Source organism: Zootoca vivipara, chromosome 8 (genome assembly GCF_965207765.1).
Source record: "Zootoca vivipara chromosome 8, rZooViv2.hap1.1, whole genome shotgun sequence".
NCBI classification, from domain to species: Eukaryota; Metazoa; Chordata; class Lepidosauria; order Squamata; family Lacertidae; genus Zootoca; species Zootoca vivipara.
Genome location: NC_142591.1, coordinates 65725091 through 65748933, shown reverse-complemented (window position 1 = coordinate 65748933; position 23843 = coordinate 65725091). Strand labels below are relative to the sequence as shown.

The 23843-nt window shown below is 39.3% G+C and overlaps 1 protein-coding gene across 5 annotated transcripts in view; it reads right to left on the bottom strand.

Moving 5' to 3' along the window:
- VPS13B (vacuolar protein sorting 13 homolog B) overlaps positions 1 to 23843 on the bottom strand; it is a 384018-nt gene that overhangs the window by 50520 nt on the left and 309655 nt on the right. For all 5 annotated transcript variants that reach the window (XM_035126124.3, XM_035126121.3, XM_035126123.3 and 2 more), the window contains exons 41-44: positions 23180 to 23361; positions 20815 to 21164; positions 8972 to 9133; positions 212 to 367 (exon numbers count right to left, since the gene is read on the bottom strand). In XM_035126124.3, the coding sequence (XP_034982015.3) occupies positions 212 to 367; positions 8972 to 9133; positions 20815 to 21164; positions 23180 to 23361 (850 nt within the window). The remainder of the gene's footprint in view (positions 1 to 211; positions 368 to 8971; positions 9134 to 20814; positions 21165 to 23179; positions 23362 to 23843) is intronic.

Here is a 23843-nt window from a genome sequence, read left to right as displayed (position 1 = left end):
TTTGGCTCATTCTGAGCCGATAACTGATCCAGAAGCAAGTTTGTGCTCCCCAGGCTCTGCTCTCTGTACCCAGAAACCCAAGCCTGAACCCAGATCAGAATGGATCTAAGAAATACTTAATTACTTCAAGTTAGTGGCATCCTCTTGGACAACTTAATGTTTGTTGGAAAAAGAATTCCTGAGCAAAATGTACATGCATAAGGACACTCACTTGTTTTTGTACTCCATTGAGCTGCTGGACCTTGATAATAAGCGATGCAGTCCTGCCCTTGTACTGAATAGTCCTGATAAATGTTCCTGCATTATCTACACTGAATGGCTCAGACCACCGCCAGTTTCCCCAACCTTCAATACAGATATGTAGCAGCTGAAAAAGATAAAAAACAATAATAACGAACCCAAAGCAAACAAGCAGCACATTAATTGATGACCTGTACTAATCAGCTAACCTTCCAGCAAAACCCAAGTCCCATCGCTGCAAAAATTCTCATTATAAGATTTGAACATGTTTAATACCTTTCTTTAAAAACAAACAAAGCCGTATTGACCCTTGTAACCCAGTGTACCAAAGCAACGTAGGTCTTGATAATCATGTGCTTTGTATTTAATAAACTAAATAAATAAACTTCCAGTCTTTAAAGGTGAATTTCTAAGTACATTTCTCTATTTTAATAGAGGCCAAGTGAAGCCGGTTTATCATATAGTTATTCAGTATGAAACCACTGCCAAGGGAAAAAGAAAGAAAAAGTCACAAATTTTCTGATTTATGAATATAGTACTAAAAAAAAAGTTACATCAAGGTCTAGAAAAAGGAGATAATGAAGCCCCCCACACATCAAGGGCAATGAATCAAGGCTAATGGACTGAAATTATGTTTTTTCCAGTGAAGTTTGACTTTGACCTTTAAGAAGGAGCCACAATAACAAACGCTAAGATGTTACAAGTCAGTAGCCTGCTGGCAATTTTTGGTCCCCTCAGCACAAAACTGCTTGTAAAACAAACACATTCAATACAGTGGGTGGCTTTTGAATTACAAAAGTTAGGCCTTGACTACTAACACAAATATACAAGATAATAAGTATACCCTGAGGGGAAAATGTACTCTGGGACATAAAAGCTCCTAATGGCTTTGATATTTAAATCTTAGTCACAGAATAAAGAGAAACAACTGCTGTGGCTAAAACCAAGTTGCTCACAGCCTCCATGTGTGTGTGTGTGTGTGTGTGTGTGTGTGTGTGTGTGTGTGTGTGTGTTAGGTATGGAGGAGAAGCCGTATACCCAAACTGATAGAAATGAGAAGGCTGCTGGCTGTTGAGAGAGAATGATAGTGGGGAAAACAAACAAACAAACAAACAAACAAACAAACAAACAAACAAACAAACAAAGGCATGCTATACAAAAGCAGGCCCTATGTGCTCAAAAATTATTGAAAACAAATGCTCTGTGATAGATAATGATGAGTCTGAACACAGAACTTCCCTTGTGGAGCATCTCCTCCCACCTCATATCACCCAGGAATATGCCACCAGTTTACATCAAAAGCTTTACAAACATTGACCGATTATTTTCTAACCATGCACCACGGAGATTGATGTGCATTTCACGTTAAATGTATGAAAAGGCTAGGAAAACAGTACCCTTGGGAGCGAGTATCTGATGACATTGTAAGCTCTGTACTACGGAAAGAATTCCTATTTATATCTCGCTGTTTTGTGAGAGCTTCACGGCGCATAAGCAAACATCATACTCAGCCAATTAAGTTAAACCACTGCTTTAGGGGACACCTTTGCTGCCTTTTAGGTTTCCCCACACACATTTTGAGAACTGTTGGGAATTTAGCTCACGTGGGTCACACCTGACTTGTGTGGGAGTGCAGACCTGGAAGAAGGCATGCCAGATTTGGGCTGCGTTGTGTTGGAAGGTATGAAACAGAACAAGGTGGCCAAGCTGGTGAAAGGCACTTGCTAAGATGCCTTGGCTGCTTGTGCCTCCAGCAACAATGATGGGTGATGGAGCATCCCCAGACTACGTACCTGTTCATCTAGTGGGTGTGCAACCCAATTCAGAACCGCCCACCTAATTTACAGATTTAGGAACCACAAGGCCTTCATGGAAATGTTTAAATTGGCTTATAAGAGTGAGAGACAACAAGGAACAGGGAACATTTAAGACTCACATGTCATTTTTGGCCTTGGTTACAGAGTCCACTGCAATTTGTTCTCCTTCAATATTTAATTTGAATTGCCTGCATGGTTTTCTATTTTAAGCTACTAAATTTAGTTTTGAGCCAAACTGTTTATTCGCTGCCATTCAGAATCATGAAGTCATCAATGCTGTAAGCCAATCATCAGAAGTGGGAAAGTTTGTGAGTTCTAGCAAGGCTGGCACAGACAAAGAATTCATGATGCTGCAACAAAGGAGGCTGGCTAAGGAACCAGGCATGAATGCCACGAGGTGCTGCTAAATTAAAACCTCTGGTTGCAGAGTGATAAAACAAAGCAGGAAAAGGGAAAGACAGTCTGGGATATGTGGACTGGTGATAACAGACAGGAGAGGATTTAAGTGAAAAGCGATTTGACCACTATTGTATTTTACATCAAGAAGTCATAAATAGTATAAAGCAGGCATGTCCAACAGGTAGATTGTGAACTACCAGTAGATAACTTGATGTCTGTGGTAGATCACTGGCTCCCCTCAAAGAAGCTCAACAACTTAGGCTCCCCCCCAAAAAGCTCAACAACTTCAACTGAACCCCCCAAAAGGGGGTAGATCACTGCCAGTTTTTAACTCTGTGAGTAGATAGAAGTCTCTTGACAGTTGGCCACTCCTGGTATAAAGAACAGGGATCAGATCTTCCCTATATACAATGGATCTTCTGTAGAGTTGCTTTACAAAAATTACTGGACTATTAAGAAACATAACAGGTGACAAAGAGAACTCGGGGTTTGAGGGAAGATGCTGTCTGTCAGTGGTATAACACAGCTACGGGATCTCTGGACACAGGGTTAGGAACATCAGGAAAATCCTGCTAGATCAGACCAAAAGTCAGCATCCTGTTCTCAAAGTGGCCAATGAGATGCCCAAAAGCAGTTCATGAGCACAACAGTACAAAGATCCTAGTTTGAAACAGAAGACCTCTTACTTTTCTAAACTTTAATGTTAGATTTTCATGAGACCATTAGTTGCATTTCCCTTAACAAGAAGCCAAGAACCTTTAATAAACCATAGTGTGTAAAAGCTGCCAGCTAGTGCATGCAGTTTGATCACTACCTCTTTGTCCCTCTCTTGACATGAGCAGCTAAACAAAGCAGCCTAGCATAACATTCCAATTCTGGGATTATGGCTTTTTTCTCTAATAAACAGAGATCTCTGGCAAGATTTAACCCAAGGTTTGTTGCTGGCTTACAAATATTGGCCTATGAGTAAGAAGCAAACCACAATCCTGGGTTCGGTTGTTATGCTTAACTATTTGTTTACCTACTTGTGCCAGAGGAGGAGGGAAGTGGAAGCAATTGGGCTGTGTGTATATTATGGGTTACTAAACCAAGGTTATTGGCTTATTGTTGCATGCAAATACTGCCACTAAGTTACCAGTATTGTTGAAAGCAAAGACATTTCACTAGTTTCCTACATAAAAAGTTGTGCAGAACCTTATCAGAAACACATTGAACCCAACGCAAGGTCAAGAACTTTAGAGCAAATGCAAGATTCAAATATATATATATATATATATATATATATATATAGATAGATAGATAGATAGATCGATCCAGTGTCTCCCAATGAAGTAAAATCTTAACTAAATGTAATGATAAATTTTAAAAAATGAAATTTTATGGAGCTGGAAGAATGCAGGGGAGTGGATAATCTTGAGAAATTCCAGGTTAAAAAAAGAGAAGTCCCTCATACTCACTGGGATTTGCAGAGGTTTTTCAAAATATGAGAAAATAAAATAGAACATGTACAGTATATTGCCTGTGCATAGTGACTATGAAATTAATTGTTTACTTTAAATCCAATGATTCAATTATTTATATGCATTTACTTCTGAAGCAAATGTGTTTTGAGATTTTAGCTTTGTACCGCCACAGCAAAACCAAAGGAATCTTAAAACTCCTTTCATTTATTTATATTATCTATTCTAAACAGTCAATTACAACACCTCTCCTCAACTTTAATCAGTGAAAGAAAAATTAATACTTTAAATGATACGAATTTTAATGAAACCCAATCCTTTGAAAACTATTTATTTTCATTTAACTGAGCTGCCTTGCCATACTAAAAAAAACATTTTTGCAAAGGTTAAATAAAGTATTTTATGGCAACCGCTGCTGCTTAGTGCCTGTGTAACAAGAAACATGAGCTGTCCAAAGTTGTGCAAGTGGATTTTCTTTCCCAGTAAGGGAATGTGGTATCTGAGACCTTGTCCTAACTCATTTTTATCCCCAAGTGTAAGTCAAGAAAGTCAAGTATGAACTAATGCCTAGAGGAAAGTCCCTGACTCCAAAAAGTATGGATTATTTCATATTTCACATTTATCTCACAATCTGCTCTCAGAGTTCTTAAAATTCACTAACTTGGCAAGATGAGAATTATCATGAGGAATGAAATAACTTCAAAACTATGAAGGAATCTAGCATTCCATTAATCTGACACTCGAGTGGCTTGTCCATGCTTGGGCACCGTTCTGACCTCTGGATAATGAGTTCCTCAAGAACGTCTCCAGCCATAAAGAAATTTGGAATGTGCCACAATAAAATATGCACCACTATCTGAAGTCCTAATTAAGTTGCATTAATTTTGTAGACTTACACACCCCACTTTGAAAAAATTAGGACACGGTGTTAAAAATAAAACTTTGCTTATCCGAGATGACAGGGTATCAAGATCTCCAGAGTTCTTTCCAGAGAACATAGCATCGTGAGTTCTTGTTTAAAATTCACAATACAAACTACACCCAGATCTGGGTGTGGGGATTTTGCAGCATTTAACGAATGGAATCAACTTATGCACGAAAAGCGCCCCATGCTCCTGGTATGTTCAATTGCCCAAATGGTTCATTTCTAAGATCTCAACATTCTGGTGACATGGGAGAGGCGATAAAGTGTCAGCAGAACAATAATAACACAGAAAATATTACAAGGCTTGGGGGCCATTCAACAGAGTTACTCATTTAGTTCAGTTCTTGCCAGAAAACGTCCCAATAATCTAACTTTTTAGAGAATCAAGAACTGCTCTCCAGCCAGTGGTAGTAGAAGCTGCTCCACGGCTGACCTGCTTTCCTTGTCTCTCCCCTGCTCTGCTTCACACTGTATGCCCATTTGTTCTGGCACATCATTCATTCCTCATATATCAAGAGCCAATGTAGTCAGCTGACTTGTTCTGTCCCCTTCCAAAGAACAGCACAGTAACCTGAATTTCACAGACCTGATAACTAACAATACAAGAAAAAACAAACTCAAACATAAATTGCTTAGACCACTAATCACGTGTATTTCATTTTTATTCTTTTTTTCTGAGCTATCACTTGTAACTTCAGAGCAGCCCTGTTAGGCAGGAGGACACATAAACAAGTCTAGAACAGAAATTGGACTTCAGGGCTCCTAGATACTAGTCCCTGATATACAGGATAATACTGACTGTTATCCAGATATTGTAGCTGCATCTCATAGGCAACCATGTGATTAGAAGTAGAAGAATTCGCATCTTAGCATGAAGCAAAACTGGTACTCCTTCAGATAAATGACTAGAGAAGAGTCTACTTATACATTCATGTGGCCTAAGAAAATCTTGGATCAAAGTATATGCCCACTGAGTACATCATCCTGCTTCCCAGCATCATTATTGACAAATTTATATATGTAACTGTCTTGCAGTAAGGATAGGATTGTGTAAATAATCTGTATATTTAATGTATTTAATAAATAATCTGTATATTTAATGTAAATAATCTGTATATTTAAAAGACTATTTTGAAATCTCAATTTGCTTACACATAAACATTTTATGTTTATGTGTAAGCAAACCGAGTAAAAAAAAAAAGTCCTATAATATATCGTTCCTGACTTAGAATCATAGAGTTGGAAGAGCCCACAAGGGCCATCCAGTCCAACCCCCTGCCAAGCAGGAAACACCATCAAAGCATTCCTGACATATGGCTGTCAAGCCTCTGCTTAAAGACCTCCAAAGAAGGAGACTCCACCACGCTCCTTGGCAGCAAATTCCACTGTCAAACAGCTCTTACTGTCAGGAAGTTCTTCTTAATGTTTAGGTGGAATCTTCTTTCTTGTAGTTTGAATCCATTGCTCCGTGTCCGCTTCTCTAGAGCAGCAGAAAACAACCTTTCTCCCTCCTCTATATGACATCCTTTTATATATTTGAACATGGCTATCATATCTCCCCTTAACCTTCTCTTCTCCAGGCTAAACATACCCAGCTCTCTAGGCCGTTCCTCATAAGGCATGGTTTCCAGGCCTTTGACCATTTTTGGTTGCCCTCCTCTGGACACGTTCCAGCTTGTCAGTATCCTTCTTGAACTGTGGTGCCCAGAACTGGACACAGTACTCCAGGTGAGGTCTGACCAGAGCAGAATACAGTGGTACTATTACTTCCCTTGATCTAGATGCTATACTCCTATTGATGCAGCCCAGAATTGCATTGGCTTTTTTAGCTGCTGCATCACACTGTTGACTCATGTCAAGTTTGTGGTCTACCAGGACTCCTAGATCCTTTTCACATGTACTGCTCTCAAGCCAGGTGTCACCCATCCTGTATTTGTGCCTTTCATTTTTTTTTGCCCAAGTGTAGTACTTTACATTTCTCCTTGTTAAAATTCATCTTGTTTGCTTTGGCCCAGTTGTCTAATCTGTTAAGGTCATTTTGAAGTGTGATCCTGTTCTCTGGGGTATTAGCCACCCCTCCCAATTTGGTGTCATCTGCAAACTTGATCAGGATGCCCTCAATTGTTGTTTCCCAGATGTCTCTTACAACCACCTATAAACTAGTAGCCATCACTCTTATGGCAGTATAAATTACATTAGTTATGGAACAAGTATTCCACTTTCAGTTCCCACAAAAAGCCCTGGCTATGTTTTTAGGTGCCATGATGTGTGTGTGTGTGTGTGTGTGTGTGTGTGTGTGTGTGTGTGTGTGTGAAATCAGATAACTGTCTTCATGAATATTCACAAATGAATTATCATATGCTACAGTACTGTGGGCTGATATTCACATCATCATGTACCAGAGCAGGTCACAATACATATACAGAACAAGTATGTGCATTGTATAACGGATATAAATGCTGGGCTACAGTCTGCCATCATGCTTACACTGAAATTACTCAGGTACAAAAATTACAAGCAGGCTACCTGCTTGCTATATTCACCAAAGAAATATATTTTGTGTAGGATTTTGTCACGTTTAATGCAGCCATTCATAACTGAATGTTCCTCATTCTGATTCAATTGCTTGTAAATGCTTGCAAAATTTACAGCTGGGAGACAAATGGCAAATGAAGCAGGCTTCCATAGCATTTCACTGCCTCTCTATTTGGCTTTACCAGAGGTAAAGCATAGTAAAAAGGTGAAGTAAGGAGCCCTCCCTTCTTAGATGCAACTTCCATTTAAAACTAATTCTGATGTAGCAGTTTTCCTTAATGGAAGAATATGGTTTTGTATCTTCACAATGATTTTCATGTACATTTCTCATGAGCATTCCACTGCCAAATAAAAGTTGAAAAATATAAAAAGCATGCACCTGTTGCCAAAGGAATAAAGGGTAATTAAAATGCAGCATTTTAAAGGCATGTTGAATAACTTCAAGCATTTAAATAAGTTGCCTGCAAGCTGATTTTGCCTAAGCATAAGTGAAAGCTGCAATCCTTCCTCATTAGGGGCTGCAGCTTATTCTGGGAAAGCAGCAGCAGCAATACAATATGAGACTGAGGGACTGGTAACCATTAAAACATAAGATAAATCAGAGAAAATTCCTATCATGTTCAGCATTCTCTTCTCTCAGTGGCCAACCAGATACCTATGAAAAACCCAAAAGCAGAACATGAATATGATAGTGCTCTCTTGCAGTTGTTCCGCAGCAACTGAAGCATACTGTCTCTAGTACTGTAGGTAGCATATAAAAAGGTATAGCCTTATCCTCCATCAATTTGTGGCCTTCTAAAGCCATCCAAGCTGGTGGCCATCACATCAGTTTAGCTATATACTGTGTGAAGAACTTCCTTTTGTCTCTCCTGAATCTCCCAGCACCCAGTTGCATTGAATGACCCCTGATACTATTAAAGTTAGGAAGAAAAACCTCTCTCTATCCATTTTAACACCATGCATAATTTTACACACCTCTACCCTGTCTTTCTTACCATTTTTCTAAACTAAAAGGCCAGAAGTGTTATAAATTTTCCCCACATGGGAATTGCTCCAGCCCCTTGATCATTTTAATGTCCCTTTTCTGCTCCTTTGGACGTGCAGAGACCAGAACCGCACACAGTATGTATTCCAAATGTGGTCAACACCATAGATTTGCATGAAGGCATTATGGCAGCGGCAATTTTATTTTCAATGGGAGCTTTGTGTCCACACTGTTAGGATTAAAATTCCAAAACCTGAAGACTAAATTCTCTCTCTTAAACCTGACAAATTACTGCTGTACTTTGGGTTCAGAAGCTTGCAGTTCTCTCTCTCTCTCTCTCTCTCTCTCTCTCTCTCTCTCTCTCCTCTCTCATTTCATTTGGAAAGGGTGTGGGTGTTCAGTTCCAAACTTGAATGAAATCTAAACACTTCTGGGTTTCCTCATCCGTTTTGTTTATCTCTTGTGTCTCTTGCAGCTAAAGCGTGTGACTCCAGCTGGAATCTGGAAAGCTAAAGATTTCTGAATGCTTGAATAAAAACCCAGAATCAATGATTGAAACACCACCCAATTTTAACAATCACTGCACTTGTAATGCTTTTTTCTTTCATACCTGCGGGGACTTGTGAGAGCGCCAGCTGTACTGGTGACTGTGGAGGCTAGCCAGCAAAACATTTTCATCAGTATCCACCTGGCCAAACCGCAGTGTCTCCTGTGTGTCATTACAGATTACAAAATGGCTGAAGACCAACTCTTCTGCCTCAGGGCACTGGTTCTGAAAGGAAAAGAATATGAAAGCCAAACAAGGGTCAGATTAATTGCAATATGTTTGGCAGCTGCCTGCCCAGTGGTGAATGTTTCTATACACACAAAAAAACCCTTCCTTGTCACAAGCTTTTCCTACAGAACTTTTTTTCTATATCATAAAATCACAAAGCAATTTATGGGTACCCTGAAATATATTTTTATGGGTACCCCCCCAAATATATTTATATTCCTTGAACTGTACACCACAAGCAAAAAAGACAATGAAATAACAACTTTTAAAAGATTATCTGAGCCAAATTAACATCAGAGATTAATGCAGAGTAGTGTACAGAACAGCCTGAGGAGATTCTACCTAATAATACAAAACCTACTCATGAGCCATTATGCCTGGGGTTCCCACTGTACTGCCCGTGGGCAACCCGGTGCCCTCAGACACCCCCCACAGTGCTTGCTAAGACCCCCCTGCCTGTTCCCGCTTTCTTTATTTCTTTATAATTAAGGGATTCTTTTGTGCTTTTGAGATGGTTGTTTGGTTGGCATGGAGTTGCTTGTTTTGTGGGGAGAGGTGTTACCTGATTTCCCCCCATTTAGTTTTGGGGACTGTAGTGTTTTGTATTTGCAGGGGTGGAGTGTTTCTGCACTGCCTTTCTTTCTTTTGTGAAATGCATATCCTGTGGGACCCATTACAGTTTCCTTGGATTTCCAAATGACCCTCTGCATCCACACATATTAGAGATTTTGACAATAAAACCACTTGTTCAAAGACATCTGAACTGATATTTAGGATTTAGTGTGAGCTTTCTGAAAAATAAAATGTACTTTTAATACTTTTTGGAGCAAAAAGTAAAATAGCCTCAAAGAGAATTCCTACAAATGCTGTGTTACGTTGACTTAAGCAAATACAATTTACTCAAGTTCACTTTGTGCAAAGGTTCTGTGTAGTAAAAGAGTAATTTGATGCCATGTCAACTCACAAGTGTCCTGAAATGCTTCAGTATTCACTCTGAAATGTTTCAGTATTCTAGAGCAAGGTTCCTGTATCAATATGTATATATAGCAGTACAGGTGTGGACATGAAACCTGGACCACAGCATGGCAAATCCACTTGGATTTTTTTAAAAAATGCACACAGAAAAGCTTTGATGCTCTTTGATGCTCTGAGTGATCAGACTTGAGCTACGAGCAAACTGGGCATTTTCCGCTGGTAATATTGTATGAATGATAGGCTTACTTGATGGTTTATATAAATTACCAATGTCTCAGGGGTTCATTAATCACTGCAATTCACTGCATTATGGGAATGATTTGATGCCAGCCGAAGATGGCAATATTTCTGTAAGTCCTTCAAGGAGATTTGTATCATTGGCTTAAAATATTCCTATCCAGTCCTTCCATCAGCTTGAAACTACCTTCCAATTCACAGCAGCCTCTTTTCCAACAATGTAATACTGTATACCACATTATGAAGAACTCTACTTTGGTTTCACACATTCCGTTTGAGTCAATATAATCCAAGCAATGTTTCCTTTCCCTTTTTGTTGCCTTTCCCCTCAACCATTTTGACTTTCCCTAACCATTCCTTCACCATCGCCCCACCCCTGGTTGGCTTGGCAGCTTCAAGATGGCCTTCAGTCTGTTAGAGAGCTGGATTTCCCATTGTCCTTTTCTTCCATAGTAGCATCTTCTCCTGGCACCAGTACCAGCACAGGCTCTTCCCTTGCTGATTACAGCTGCTTCAAGATTCTGTCAGCAAAATGCCAGAGAATGCGTAGAAGCATATAAAAACAAGGAAGATAGCCAGGCCTCTCTAGCCAGCCAACTCCTTTTTGGCCACTAGTTTTTCACAGAGCTCAGTCTGGTAGCTGCTGTTGTCAACACCTCATTTTGACCAAAAGAAAAAAGAAAAAGAAATGTTGAGTTCTTGGGTGTACAAAATTTCCACACATTAAATGAACACCCCCATCATCACACACAAAGCAGAACTGGGTTTCTATGGTGACCAGATATTCAAATGTGTATACAGTACTTCATTTTCCATTATGAGTAACTATGTTCTTACTGCATTCCTGCGTTTCAAAAACATCTCCCCTTGGCTTTAATGCTTTCTTTTCTAGAGGCGGAATAAAATATTGGAGGAATGGCAGGAGTCATGTTAAGACATATTTCTTGCATCCTTCCCACATAAGTCTACGGTGACAAGGCATCCTATTTTACAGACAACAGTACTCTATGTGAAGGGCTGTCCATTTAAAAGTGCTGTTCAAAATTCAAGAATTGTAAGAAAGAAATTGCCCATCAACAGATAGCAGTGCCTAGAAAAGGGAATGAGAAAGCATATGGGTCACCTGTTTACAATCTTTCCTGCTATAGTGAGATGCATTGTGTATCTATTTAAATTATAGTATTTCTACATACGCATCTATGCATATGCAAATTTTATTCAAATCCATATTCTCATTTTGGGTGATACACTTCCTCTTTTGAGCCTTGTGTAAGTGCTCACTCTATATAGGCTGCTTATATACCCACCTTTTACTTTCTCCAAAATCTATCTGTAGATGGACATCCATCCCCACACGTATTGATTAACACATGCTGACATGAAGCAAAAGATAACAAAAATATTATCCAATTCTGAAGAATATGGGGGTGCTGGTTTAAATGCTGTCACACAAGGTGGCAGGCGAAAGAGGTGGAACCAGTTAAGTATGGCAAAAAAAATGGGTGAATGCAGGGAAGGGTACCAGAGGTAGCTAGGATAGAACTAGATTTAAGGGGATTTTCCTTTGGGAGTTCCAAAGCTATGGGCTCCATGCTACAGTATAAATCTCGGTGTTTAATTTGGCCCTGTTCTCATCAACATATTCTATACAGAAAAGGTCAGTAGAACAGCCAAAGACTCACATTTTGTAAGCAGGGAAGACTACTACAGAGCATCTGGATGTACAGTTTATCTGAGGAAAGTAAGGCTGACATTCCTGGTGCCACTTCAGAGCACACAGTTTGTTTTGGCACTCTATAATGGCGGATCTATTACTTTATATTGTCAAGCTGCCATACCCACATGCTCAGAAATCTACCCACAAACATGGATTTCCTTGTTACAGATTTATGAAATATTCTTCTTTAAAGGAAGGATTTAAACTCTAAAGAACTGAGTATGTTGCTATCAAGTACATATAGGAATATATAAAGCATTTCCCCCTCAAGGAAGTATCTACTGGATTTTCTTGTTAAAGCTGTACCCAGAAAGACTGAAAGCTTAGCATTGCAACATGTTTAAAATTCATCTTAGTGGAATAAGTTAATTTGAAGTTTTATTGTCAGTTTACTGAAGTGAATATTTTTGCATGGTTATGGGCTTAAGCCTATGAGCAGAAACCCATGTAGAGAACAGATGAATAATATTAAACTCCTTATACTATTTGAAAGAATTTTTCTTTTCCTTATGCATGGAATTGTCAGTGACATCTTACCATACTCGGATGTAAAACCTCATGGGGTTAGAGGTAACAGGTTTGGCTTGCACTCTACCAATCAGCCCAGATTTACAGGACAATCATATGCATGCATTCTTCAAATTAAGTTCCACTGAGCTGAATGGGATTTACCCCCAAATAGATATGTGTAGGCTTGTAGCTTTTGTTAATGAATTTGCTTGTTATTGGAAATCTATGCACTCAGTTACAGTATTACCTTCAGTGAAGACCAAGATAAACAATCATACTTTAAAAACCTGTGCAGTTGATAGAAATGTTTATGCATTCTATTTGTACAGTATCAATATGTATGTAATACATAAATGTAGGGACACAGGTGGCGCTGTGGTCTAAACCACAAAGCCTAGGGCTTGCCGATCAGAAGGTCGGCGGTTCGAATCCCCGCGACGGGGTGAGGTCCCGTTGCTCGGTCCCAGCTCCTGCCAACCTAGCAGTTCGAAAGCATGTCAAAGTGCAAGTAGATAAATAGGTACTGCTCCAGCGGGAAGGTAAACACCATTTCCGTGCGCTGCTCTGGTTCACCAGAAGCGGCTTAGTCATGCTGGCCACATGACGCTGTACACTGTATGCTGGCTCCCTTGGCCAGTAAAGCGAGATGAGCGCCACAACCCCAGAGTCGTCCACGACTGGACCTAACGGTCAGGGGTCCCTTTACCTTTAATACATAAATGTACACATTTATATGTATGGTAATACTATGCCTCAGTCCATTGGTTGCATTTCTGCAAAGCCCTTACTGCTAGATGGTGCCAAATGGTATATGGAGCCTGGCCACTTATGAGGGAGTCAGCACGTAAAGCATAATACACTTCTGGCCCAGGACCAGAAAAGAGTGGTTCCAGATATACAGCAGTTGGCCATCCCTAATCTAAAGGAAACAGGATGGTCTCCAAGAAGCTAAGCATCTGTTTGGGAGGCTGCAACAGATTGGATCATCACTGTGCAAATCAAAGTTCTAGTCTACACTGTAATGTCAGTATATTTATTTTCTAGTTACTAGCATAGGGTTACCCAGGTGGCGCTGTGGTTAAACCACTGAGCCTAGGGCTTGCTTATCAGAAGGTCGGCGGTTCGAATCCCTGTGACGGGGTGAGCTCCCGTTGCTTGGTCCCAGCTCCTGCCAACCTAGCAGTTCGAAAGCATGTCAAAATGCAAGTAGATAAATAGGAACCGCTACAGCGGGAAGGTAAACAGTGTTTCCATGTGCTGCTCTGGTTTGCCAGAAGCGGCTTTGTCATGCTGGCCACATGACCTGGAAGCTATACGCTGGCTCCCTCGGCCAATAATGCGAGATGAGCGTGCAACCCCAGAGTCGGTCACGACTGGACCTAATGGTCAGGGGTCCCTTTACCTTTAGCATAGATACAGCAGCCCAGAATAAGCTCCATAGATTTAGAAACTGCATTTGAAGCGATTAAATATCACTTTATGCACTATAAAGTCATATACATTTTTGTCCCATTGAGACTTAGGATACATAATGTAATATTCAAATAGGACCAGCTGAAATACAGCTACTTTTTAATACAATAATTCTTGCATTTTACTGGTTATATTAACTGAAGGAATGAAGGGTCATTCCATATCAAGTGATCCATTTTTTACCTCATGTCATTCAATTTTCTTAATGTTTTGTACACTTGTGGAATGATCAGAACCAAGTTTAAATTTTATTTTATTTTATCTTATCCCATTTTAGAGTTACGATGGTTTGAAATTTCAAAAAATTGATACTTTTGGCCTTGCCCGATTACACAAAAACCTTAAAAGCTCAGCCCAGAATTAAGACGTTTCAAAACTAAAAATAACAATTTCTTCAGAACTTCATGGATCTTAATATGATATATGTCAAATGATATGTCCAAAATTGTAGTGATTATTTAATATTTCTAAGAGCTACCTGCAAAATTTCAACTTGGGATCTCAACGGGATCACATTAAACAAAAATATTTTGTACATACATGTCTGCCTTATTGGGTTATATTTAGGAGTAATGGGTCTTCTTGGAGTAAAATAGATATAAATGCAAAGTTATTCAATTAAAAGATATCTGAAAAGCTAGTCAGGCTTTTCTTTTAAAAATGGGTTCCAAAACAGTGATAGCTTGCTGTTGAATGATATAATTAATGCTTTGAAATAATTGTTGTTAGTACTTCATTTCATGAACATTATAACAAAATACATATCAAAGAAAATTATGACACTGCTGGAACTTTTTAACTGGTGCCACGATAACATCCTTTCTATCTAGTTATTATTTTCAACAAATGAGGAGTATAGAAAAGAAGAAATGTTCCTAAAATGACACGTTGAAAGAGTGAAAGCAATCAAGGGAACACAAGGATTTCACTGCTTTGTTCCATCTACATCCAGTCCAAGAAAAATTGTGATCAAGGTGTATTCCTTTAGCAATGAGAGTGAGACATTTGACATTGAAGGAAGTGGGGCAGGCTAAGCCTGATATATTCTCAGCATGTATTTCTGAGCTCTTGGAAAAGAGAAGTATGAAAAGTCTTTTGGTGTTCACAGTCCATAAGACATGCACTGAAATTCCTAGGCATGGTGATGGTCACTAGAAATCCCAGCATCCCATGATTTTAACACAACAACTTAGGCTGATTGAGTCTGATGTATTTAATTAGGCATCACTGGATTGCAATTAAAAACAAAACAAAGGGGAAAAGATAGGTATGGGAACACGTTTAGTACGGCCACAGTAAGGTAGCTGCAGGTATACACTGAATCTCAGTCAGGAGTGCGTGCAAAGAAGCTAAACTTAAACAAACTGGGCCAAGTGGTTGGATGCACAAGAAGTAAACAGGAGTCTGAAATAAACATTTATAGAATAAGACATTGGGGGAGGGGAGCTTTAAAAAGCAAAAGATTCAACAGCACTTCAACACTCCAAGCTGACTATGGGCAGATCACTTTAAATAGAAAAAGCACCAATGCCCTCTAGACTAGATTCCCAGACCTCTATTGCTCCTCTGCAATGTATCCATTGTGTTAACTTTCTCTTCCTGCTTCCTTCTTTCTCTGAGCCCAGAGAGAAAACAGCATCTCTTTTCATAGCACCTGCTTCCTTTCTTGCTTATGAACACCCACTCACTGCTTGTGTAAAAACTCTGTATGTGTAGTTGAGGCTGCACTTTTTCTGATCTAATTTTAAGGCAGGGCTGATTAAGTACAGTGGTACCTCGACTTAGGAAAGACTCGACAACCGAATTTTTTGACTTACGAATGGGGCAAATGGCCACACGCTTATGAATTTCTCGACATCCGAACGGAAACTGCGGCGGTTTTAGATAGGGTTTTTTCGACTTACGAATTTTTAGATGGGGTTGCTTCGACTTACAAATTTTTCCGTTTCCAATGCATTCCTATGGGAAATCGCGTTTCCAATGGCGCTTTTCAACTTACGAATTTTTCGACTTACGAAGGTGCCCTCGGAACGGATTAAATTCGTAAGTCGAGGCACCACTGTAGCTATATTTTGGAACTTCCTACAAGATAGGAAATGTCCTGATGGCCACATGTACAGTGGTACCTCGGTTTACGAACTTAATCCGTTCCAGAACTCCGTTTTTAAACCGAAACCGTTCTAAAACCGAGGCTCGCTTTCCCTAACGAGGCCTCCCGCCACCGGTGCCCTTCCACCATTCGGATTCTGTTTTTAGACCGAGGTAAAGTTCACAAACCGGGACACTACTTCTGGTTTTGCAGAGTTTGTAAACCGAACTGTTCGTAAATAGGACTGTTCTTAAACCGAGGTACCACTCTATATCATTGTAGGATTTGTCTGCTGGTTCAAGAGGTTGCAGAGCATGGTAAAATATACCACTCACCACAATCCCATCAGTGTCTTATATTGCACACGCAATAAGCTCATTGGCTGAGTCTTCCCAAGCACTGTCTTCCAGGATAGGTACAGGGTCGGTTCCATTAAAGCTATACATGTAGTTTTAAAGTCAAATCTTGTTTAGGTAGTAAAAAAAAGAAAACCATCAAATGAAACTTGTTCGGATTTAAACAAATGGATTACTCATATTTAAAAAGTGGCCTGTAATAAATTCTGTGGCACTTTAGAAATTATTTTAACAAGAATGTGTCTGGTGGGATGGTTTACATTTCCCTAATGAAATGTCCGCGGCTTTCTTACTTAACTGACCCATTCACTACAGAATTCATTATCCCTATATATGTAGCCCTTTGCAATAATGAAATACTATGGAATATGTGGAGCTTCTCCACTATATTTCATTTCAAAGAACAATTTTTAAAGCAATAAAGAATTATGCAATTGAAGCAAATAATACATTTTCACATATTTTCATTTTACTTATACAATCTTGCTGAATTAAAAACAACCTATATGCTCTATAAATTGGTTATTTTTAAATGAAATCTTACTACAGTTCAAACACAAATCTGATGAGGCGATAGATTTTATTGGGCCAATCTTTCAAGACTTCTAGAACTGCTTTCAACAACAAACGACTCAAGTCTGGCATTTAAATGTACCTATTAACAATCAGTTGATCAATCAGCTGACTGAAGTTAAAAAACATTTCTGTTCCCTTAATTTCAATGAGAGAGTTAAGCAGGTGCTTAAAATTAAGCTAAATCGTTTTGGCTAAATTGTGCTCCTGGTGTTTTAGAAGGCATTTCCCACTGTAAGACATTAGACTCTTAAGACTGTTACGTACAAAAGAGAATCAGTGCCTTGGGGGGAAAAGGGGAAAGATTCATCATCTTGGGATTTGAACATGTGACCTAGAATTACAAGCAAAGAGGCTGATGATGTTTTTAAAGCCTAATTCTACTTCTAAAACTACCATCATTATTTAGGGGAAAAAATTAGTCCGCATATTGGTAGAAACAAATACTGACAGAGGCTTCTGTTAATCTTGAACTCTTGACCTAAAGGTGCAAGGCCAAATTGCTTTATGCTTCATATGTCAGCTCCCATCTACAATGTGTACAAAATTACTTGTCTCTAATAATTCAGCTAGAAAATGTGGAAAACTCAACTAACGGTGGTGCTCTTGACTTTGTCCAGCAGAATAATGTGTTGATTGTGAGCACTGCACACCAAACAGCACTTAGTGGGAAGCTAATTTTCGGTATGTGGAAGAGGAGAAGCCACATAAGGAACATGTTGTTAACAATTAACGTTAATAAGCAGCTCTGGGTCCACTTCTGCGTCTGATGTCCCTTAATTTAAAAGTAGGCTGAGTTTTTAATCAAGTGCACCCTGGGCTAGAGACCCACCCACCACATCAGAAGATGGTGGCAAGAACCCTTGACATGAGAGGAAATGAGAAAATTACAACAACAATTACAGAAGCATATCCTCCTGTGGGTCATTTGAACATTGCCACCCCCGTGTATAAATCAGACCCAACTATTCATAGAATGTACCTGTCAGGAGTATGCTGCTATGCAACATATGGCTCTACTTAATCAAATATACAATTCTGTTATTTTCAACTCAAGAGTATTCCTGTAAGGCATACTCCTGTAGTCCAAGTCAGTCATTCACACTCTGATGTGGTCTCAGACATTTAAATATTTATACACTGCATTTTATTTATATGTATACAATGTCTGATACTTCTTAACAGCACAAAGCAACTGACCTTTCTGAAGGCCATTTTGCAGTAGTTGCTGCCCTGCCAGCCCATGCGTAACGGGCCTCATCCAAAACTCTGTTTGCTTGTTTTCTGTTAAGCACATTGCTCAAAATATGACAAAAAGCAGAAATTGGAGCTACAAAGACTCTTTTTTCACAGTGATATTTGAACCAGCTGTAAAGATTTAAATCACACTAGCTCTTGTTTTATGAACGTCCTTTTACAATAAGAAAACCATGGAATGGCTTGAAAAAAAGAAACTCTTGATACGAAACAGATGTTTTTATCTTTTCTAGCTTTGCTATTGTAGTTCTGCGATGGGTAATTAATGCACAGTGCTTCGTTTTGGTATTTAGATTGGTAAAGAAAATTATTTTCTTGCAGGCCTGGATAACTTAGGACAACTCAAGGCATTTTGAACAATTGCAGGGAAAAATAATCTACATATATATTTGGATTGCCTTGCACCATTATTTTTGTATGAACAGAATAGGATGCAAGATGTAGTGAATGCTTTCAATAATATAATGAGGGGGAAATAGCTAGAGATACCTGACAGAGGGCTTTATCCAACTAAGTTTTACTCCAAGTCAATAAGCCATGTACAATAATTTCAATAAATTCACTCTGAGTAGGCTAAACACTGAAAACAATCCAGAAGATCTGTGACCACATCTCCACCTTACATGGAGTTTGGTCCTCATAGTTGCTTATCCCGACATTCACTGACTTTATAAAACATATGCAATGAAATGCTACATATTACAATTCACCAGGTCAGATCCTGATCTCACCGGCATAGACTTAAACCCACCCAAAATGGCCCATGGAGCTTTAATTTCCTTTGAAAACATGTTTTATGTGATAATAAAAAGACTTCTACTATAAAGTGTGGGGAAATCTGACAATAAAGTGTCAGGCTAGATTTCTCAAAGCTTTTGCCAAACATTTTACCTTCTCCCTGAAAAAACTCAACAACTTTGACCCGAACCCCCCAAAAACGGGCCTGCCTCCTTCCTAAAAAGCTCAACAACTAACTTTGACGTGAACCCCAAAAAGGGGGTAGATCACTGCCAGTTTTTTTATTCTGTGAGTAGATTTGCCAAACCTTCAGAAGTTCACACTTGCCCTGCCCAGTTAGCTCTCTGCTGACTGAAGAGATAGAAACCCACTATCACAGCCCCTGCCCATTCTGACATGGCTCAACTCAGATGTAAGATCCTCCAAACCAGTGCTTTCCGCCCACAGTACCGGCACCTTTTTTTTCCTAGAAGAAAAGTACTGGTTAAAAGTATGGCACTTGCTGTAACAACCATGGTGAGTAATTGCACATTTTTTTCAAGAGGAAAGGGACTGCTCCAAACCACTGAATTGCATCCAGGGAGATGCGTGTGGATTTCTGCTCATCCAATGGGGCTTCTGCCCCAAACCAATGAAAGCTCCTCCACCACAGAAAATGGTATTTTGGAGGGTCAGTGCCCCCTCTAAAATGGCTTAAGATGGGCATGAGGGGCTGCAGTGGAAGCAGGGAATTGGTGGAATTTAGGGGACCACTTTGTGAGAGTGGAAGTGCGATTTAGTCATGCATGGCAGCTTTGAATTATCCCAATGGTTTGGAAGATCAGGAACTAGCTGTGGGCCCATAAGGTCCCTTTGCTTTGCTTTTCATATACCGAGGATCAGTTAGTTGCTTCCTGTTTGCAGCTTCTTCTTCTTTGGCGATCACTCGTAGCTGAGTAAGAAAGTCTTCCATAAACACAGTTTTAACAATGAGTCCGTAATTGACTGTGGAGGCCAATTCTGGAACCACACGTCCTTCCACAGTGGGGACATTGGTTTCTGGGCGGGAGTTGATCATGGTGTGGATTTGCCAACCTGCCTTCCTCTTAGCATGTTTCTCCCTTGCATCTTGAGTTTGAGTGTCTTCAAAGGCCATGACACCTTTGGTAAAGGCTGTTCTTCAACTGGAGCACTCACAGGCCAGTGTTTCCCAGTTGTCGGTGTTTATTTTTTTAGATTTGCAGCAAACCATACTTGGGCGTTACACCAAACCAGCAAATTATGGCTTGTCAGAATGCAAACCACCATTAAACCATAGCTTGCACTGCTGATGCAAACAGCAGGTGCGAACCATTGCTTGCCAATTTGGTTATAATGGCAAAGTATGGGTTCTGCTAAAAAGGAAGTAACAATTGAATCTGACTGTGCGGAGGAGGAAAGTGCACATGAGTCTGATGCTTACAAATGTATTTTATCCATTTTTAGAAGTGTTTATGTTCTGCCAACTCATGTAAAATATACTGAAACTTGGTTTGGCATTATATGTGAACTGGTTCTATGTGTTTATGATGTTGTACGCTATCACTTTGCCTATTAATTTCATTTACTTTCAATCAAGTTTCTGGTTCTGCAAAAAGGGCAGGTAACAGTGTGCCCTATCTTCCCTCTCCCTTCACCCTACTAGCCTATTGGTAACCCCCATTTTTAGAAATCCAGAATAAGGGTACTGTATCCAGATTAACATTTTCATTTAATGTTTAGCTGTTGGCCTTACCTGTTCCCAAGCTTGGATGGTTTTATGCAGGGAGTGAATAGCATGTTGCCCAAAGCTTATAAATATGGGATCCACCATCACATTTCCATCCAGTATCTTTTCCGCTAAATTGCCAGAAATAGCAATCTGTCCAAGGACACCAAAGGGCTTCACAACAGCTTGCATTGTTACATTTCTGTATTCCAACAGTTTGCAGTCAATCCTAGTAGAAAACTGGATCTCCTTGAAGATGGATCCATCACTCCATTGCCTTAGATAGATGTGTGGTTCTTTGAAAGAAATGATCAAATATTCTAGTTCGGATGGCACATTTTTATCAGAGATAAATGGATGAAGGAACTTTGGTGGCACTGTGAAATAAAGGGGGGGAATTAATAGTACAATGTTACAAATGCAGACTGGGAATGAGTGCGTTCAGTAGATCAATATATGCAGAACACTTTACAAGAAAAAAAATCTATGTATTTGTTCAGCTCAGTTAAGTAGCCACTATTATATGGAAATCCCGTCTTATTTGAAACCAGAATAAACACACGGGAAATGAAAATGAAACTGTAAATTTAAATACTGACAAATAATAAAGATTTTTTTTGTTATTCAAAGACTCAGTGCTGTCAGGAACTGTATCTTATTTACTTTCTTCTAAATCAAAACAGTTAAGTATGTACATGTACATTTACCTGAATGGATTGGGTCTGAGCTGAGCCATATTTATTTTTTTCAAAAGCTTGTGGTTTCTGCTCTGTATGTGCATATTTAAGCATAGGCTTGAAACATGGTCTAAAGGAACATGATAGAATTCTTGCAGGAGCTAACCAAATCTGAGTCTGGCCAGTGCTTGAATGGGAAACAGCCTGGGAATCCCACATACAACTCCTTTGAGTTCCACAATGGAAAAAGGTGGGATATGAATGTAATACAATGAAGTCTTTTTTTGTGTTGGGCAAAATTTGGTACACTAAGGCCCCACACTAAGTAGAAACACTAGTTATCCCTGACTACCATTGCAATTACGATGACAACAAAAACAGAATCAGCAGAAATAATTCCCCTACACAACCAATAGAGCTAATCAAGAATTAGCCCAATAGTAGTAGAAATATGTACTACGGATCAGAGCCAACGAAAGATGTTGGAAAGTTAAAAACTGGAGACCAAATTAGGATTGAGAGATGAATGCAGATAAACTCATATGATTATCTGTTTAGATATAGCGCTGATGTGCACTTTGAAGGGAAAAAATGCAATTATTAACAGGAATGGCCTCAACATCTGGTAAACACATAAGGGAAACAGAAAAGTAAAACTGATTAAAATATCTACAATTAGCAAAGTAGAAAGGAAACAGAACTATCCTATGTATAAATGAAATCATACAGTATTTTAAAAATGTAGATGCTATTTTAAGTAAATGGATGTCATCATTCCAGAACAATAGGATTTTAACTTGCAGAAAGTCAACATCCTAGAAATTATCGGCTCTATAGCAAGTCTGAAGTAACCACAGCTTTGGATATTTAATTGTCCTACTATGAATAAACAAGCAGAGAATACGATAATACCGTAGCTGCCTAAGGAAAGTTCTTTCTGAAAAAGGAAAATTTATATACTGCTAGGAACTGTATTTGGTTCAATCAGCTTTTGCCTTTTTATTATTTATCATTTGAAAAGTGAAAAATATGGAAGTGTGTGCATAGATTCAGGGGAAGAAGGAATACACTACTATATTCAAGACTGTACATATTAACGTTAGCAAAACTTGTTTTTGCCAATATTTAGTTGTTAGGTTGTGTTTTTCTTTTTAAAGGCTCAACAACTTCAGTAAGAAACCCTATTTTTGAAGTGTGCTTAGTTATTTGCTCATCTTTCCTGGAAAGCATTATTTGATATCAGACAATCTAACAAAATTTCTTGGAATAAATTTGACATTAACACAGCAGCACATAGTTACTGAACAAAAACAGATGGGACTCCCCTTCCCCTTCTTTTTAGAGTAACAAATGAGCTTCCAATGCTTGGAGTTCGCTTCATAATTTCTTTGATAAAGGAGGATGTAAAAACTTCCAGCATCAGGGCAAGTATGCTGGCAAGTGGCTGAATTTGTTCTATCAGATGGCCGAAAGAAAAGTGAAGGGGGCGCTTGTGACCATTAGCCAGGGCTTAGAAAAGGCTGCAGCACCTTCTGCAGATACTGGATCCCAAACACTCTTTCCTACACATTCTTGCTTCCGATAAATGGTTGCAAGTTATCTGAGCATATGGTTCCAGGAACCAAGAAACTGCAAATCTAAAGCAGGTGGGGTGATGATGAGGAAATGTAAAAACAACAGTTACAGTTTTCTTCTTCTGAGTGTACTATACGTACCTGTGCCCAACTGATCCAGATGGTGGCAAAGGTGAAGTTCCAAATGAGCAAACTGAATTGAAACGCCAAGGGCAGGCACAAACCAGGGGGTAAAACAGGAGTCCACCCTGGTACAGGCTGCTAGGGCAGTAGGAGTTACAAGCTGATCACAAGCACTTTGTGAGCCCGATTCGCTTTCAGAGCTGTGGCAAAAACAAAACAAAACATGAAGAGTATTATTTCAATATATCCTGGTGCTTATTATGGGATTTGACCATTTGCAATGCTGTGTTTGGGGCACAAACACTGAGCAGACCGTGATTATTTTGGATAACTGTGGCAACACAACTGGTGCACGCATCAGGGAAGAGTTTGCAAAGTTTTCTAAAATGCTAGCATATCTGAACAAGGAAAGTACTCTTGGGGGAGAAAAGGGTGAGGGAAACAACCTTTCAGCAATTATTAAACACTTTTTCATAAATGTCTGAACATTTATTTCAACACCACAATACAGGAGTTTTAAAAACGTAACCAGAGCCTATCACTTAAGTACAAACGCACTGCACACTTCTCAAGCAATATTGCTCTCCTTCCTATTTGCACTTAAATTGTCCTCTAAAAATGACTTCCCCAAATGTGGAAAGACCTAGATTTTAAGATAGAAATCTAAAGCTGTAATTTTACC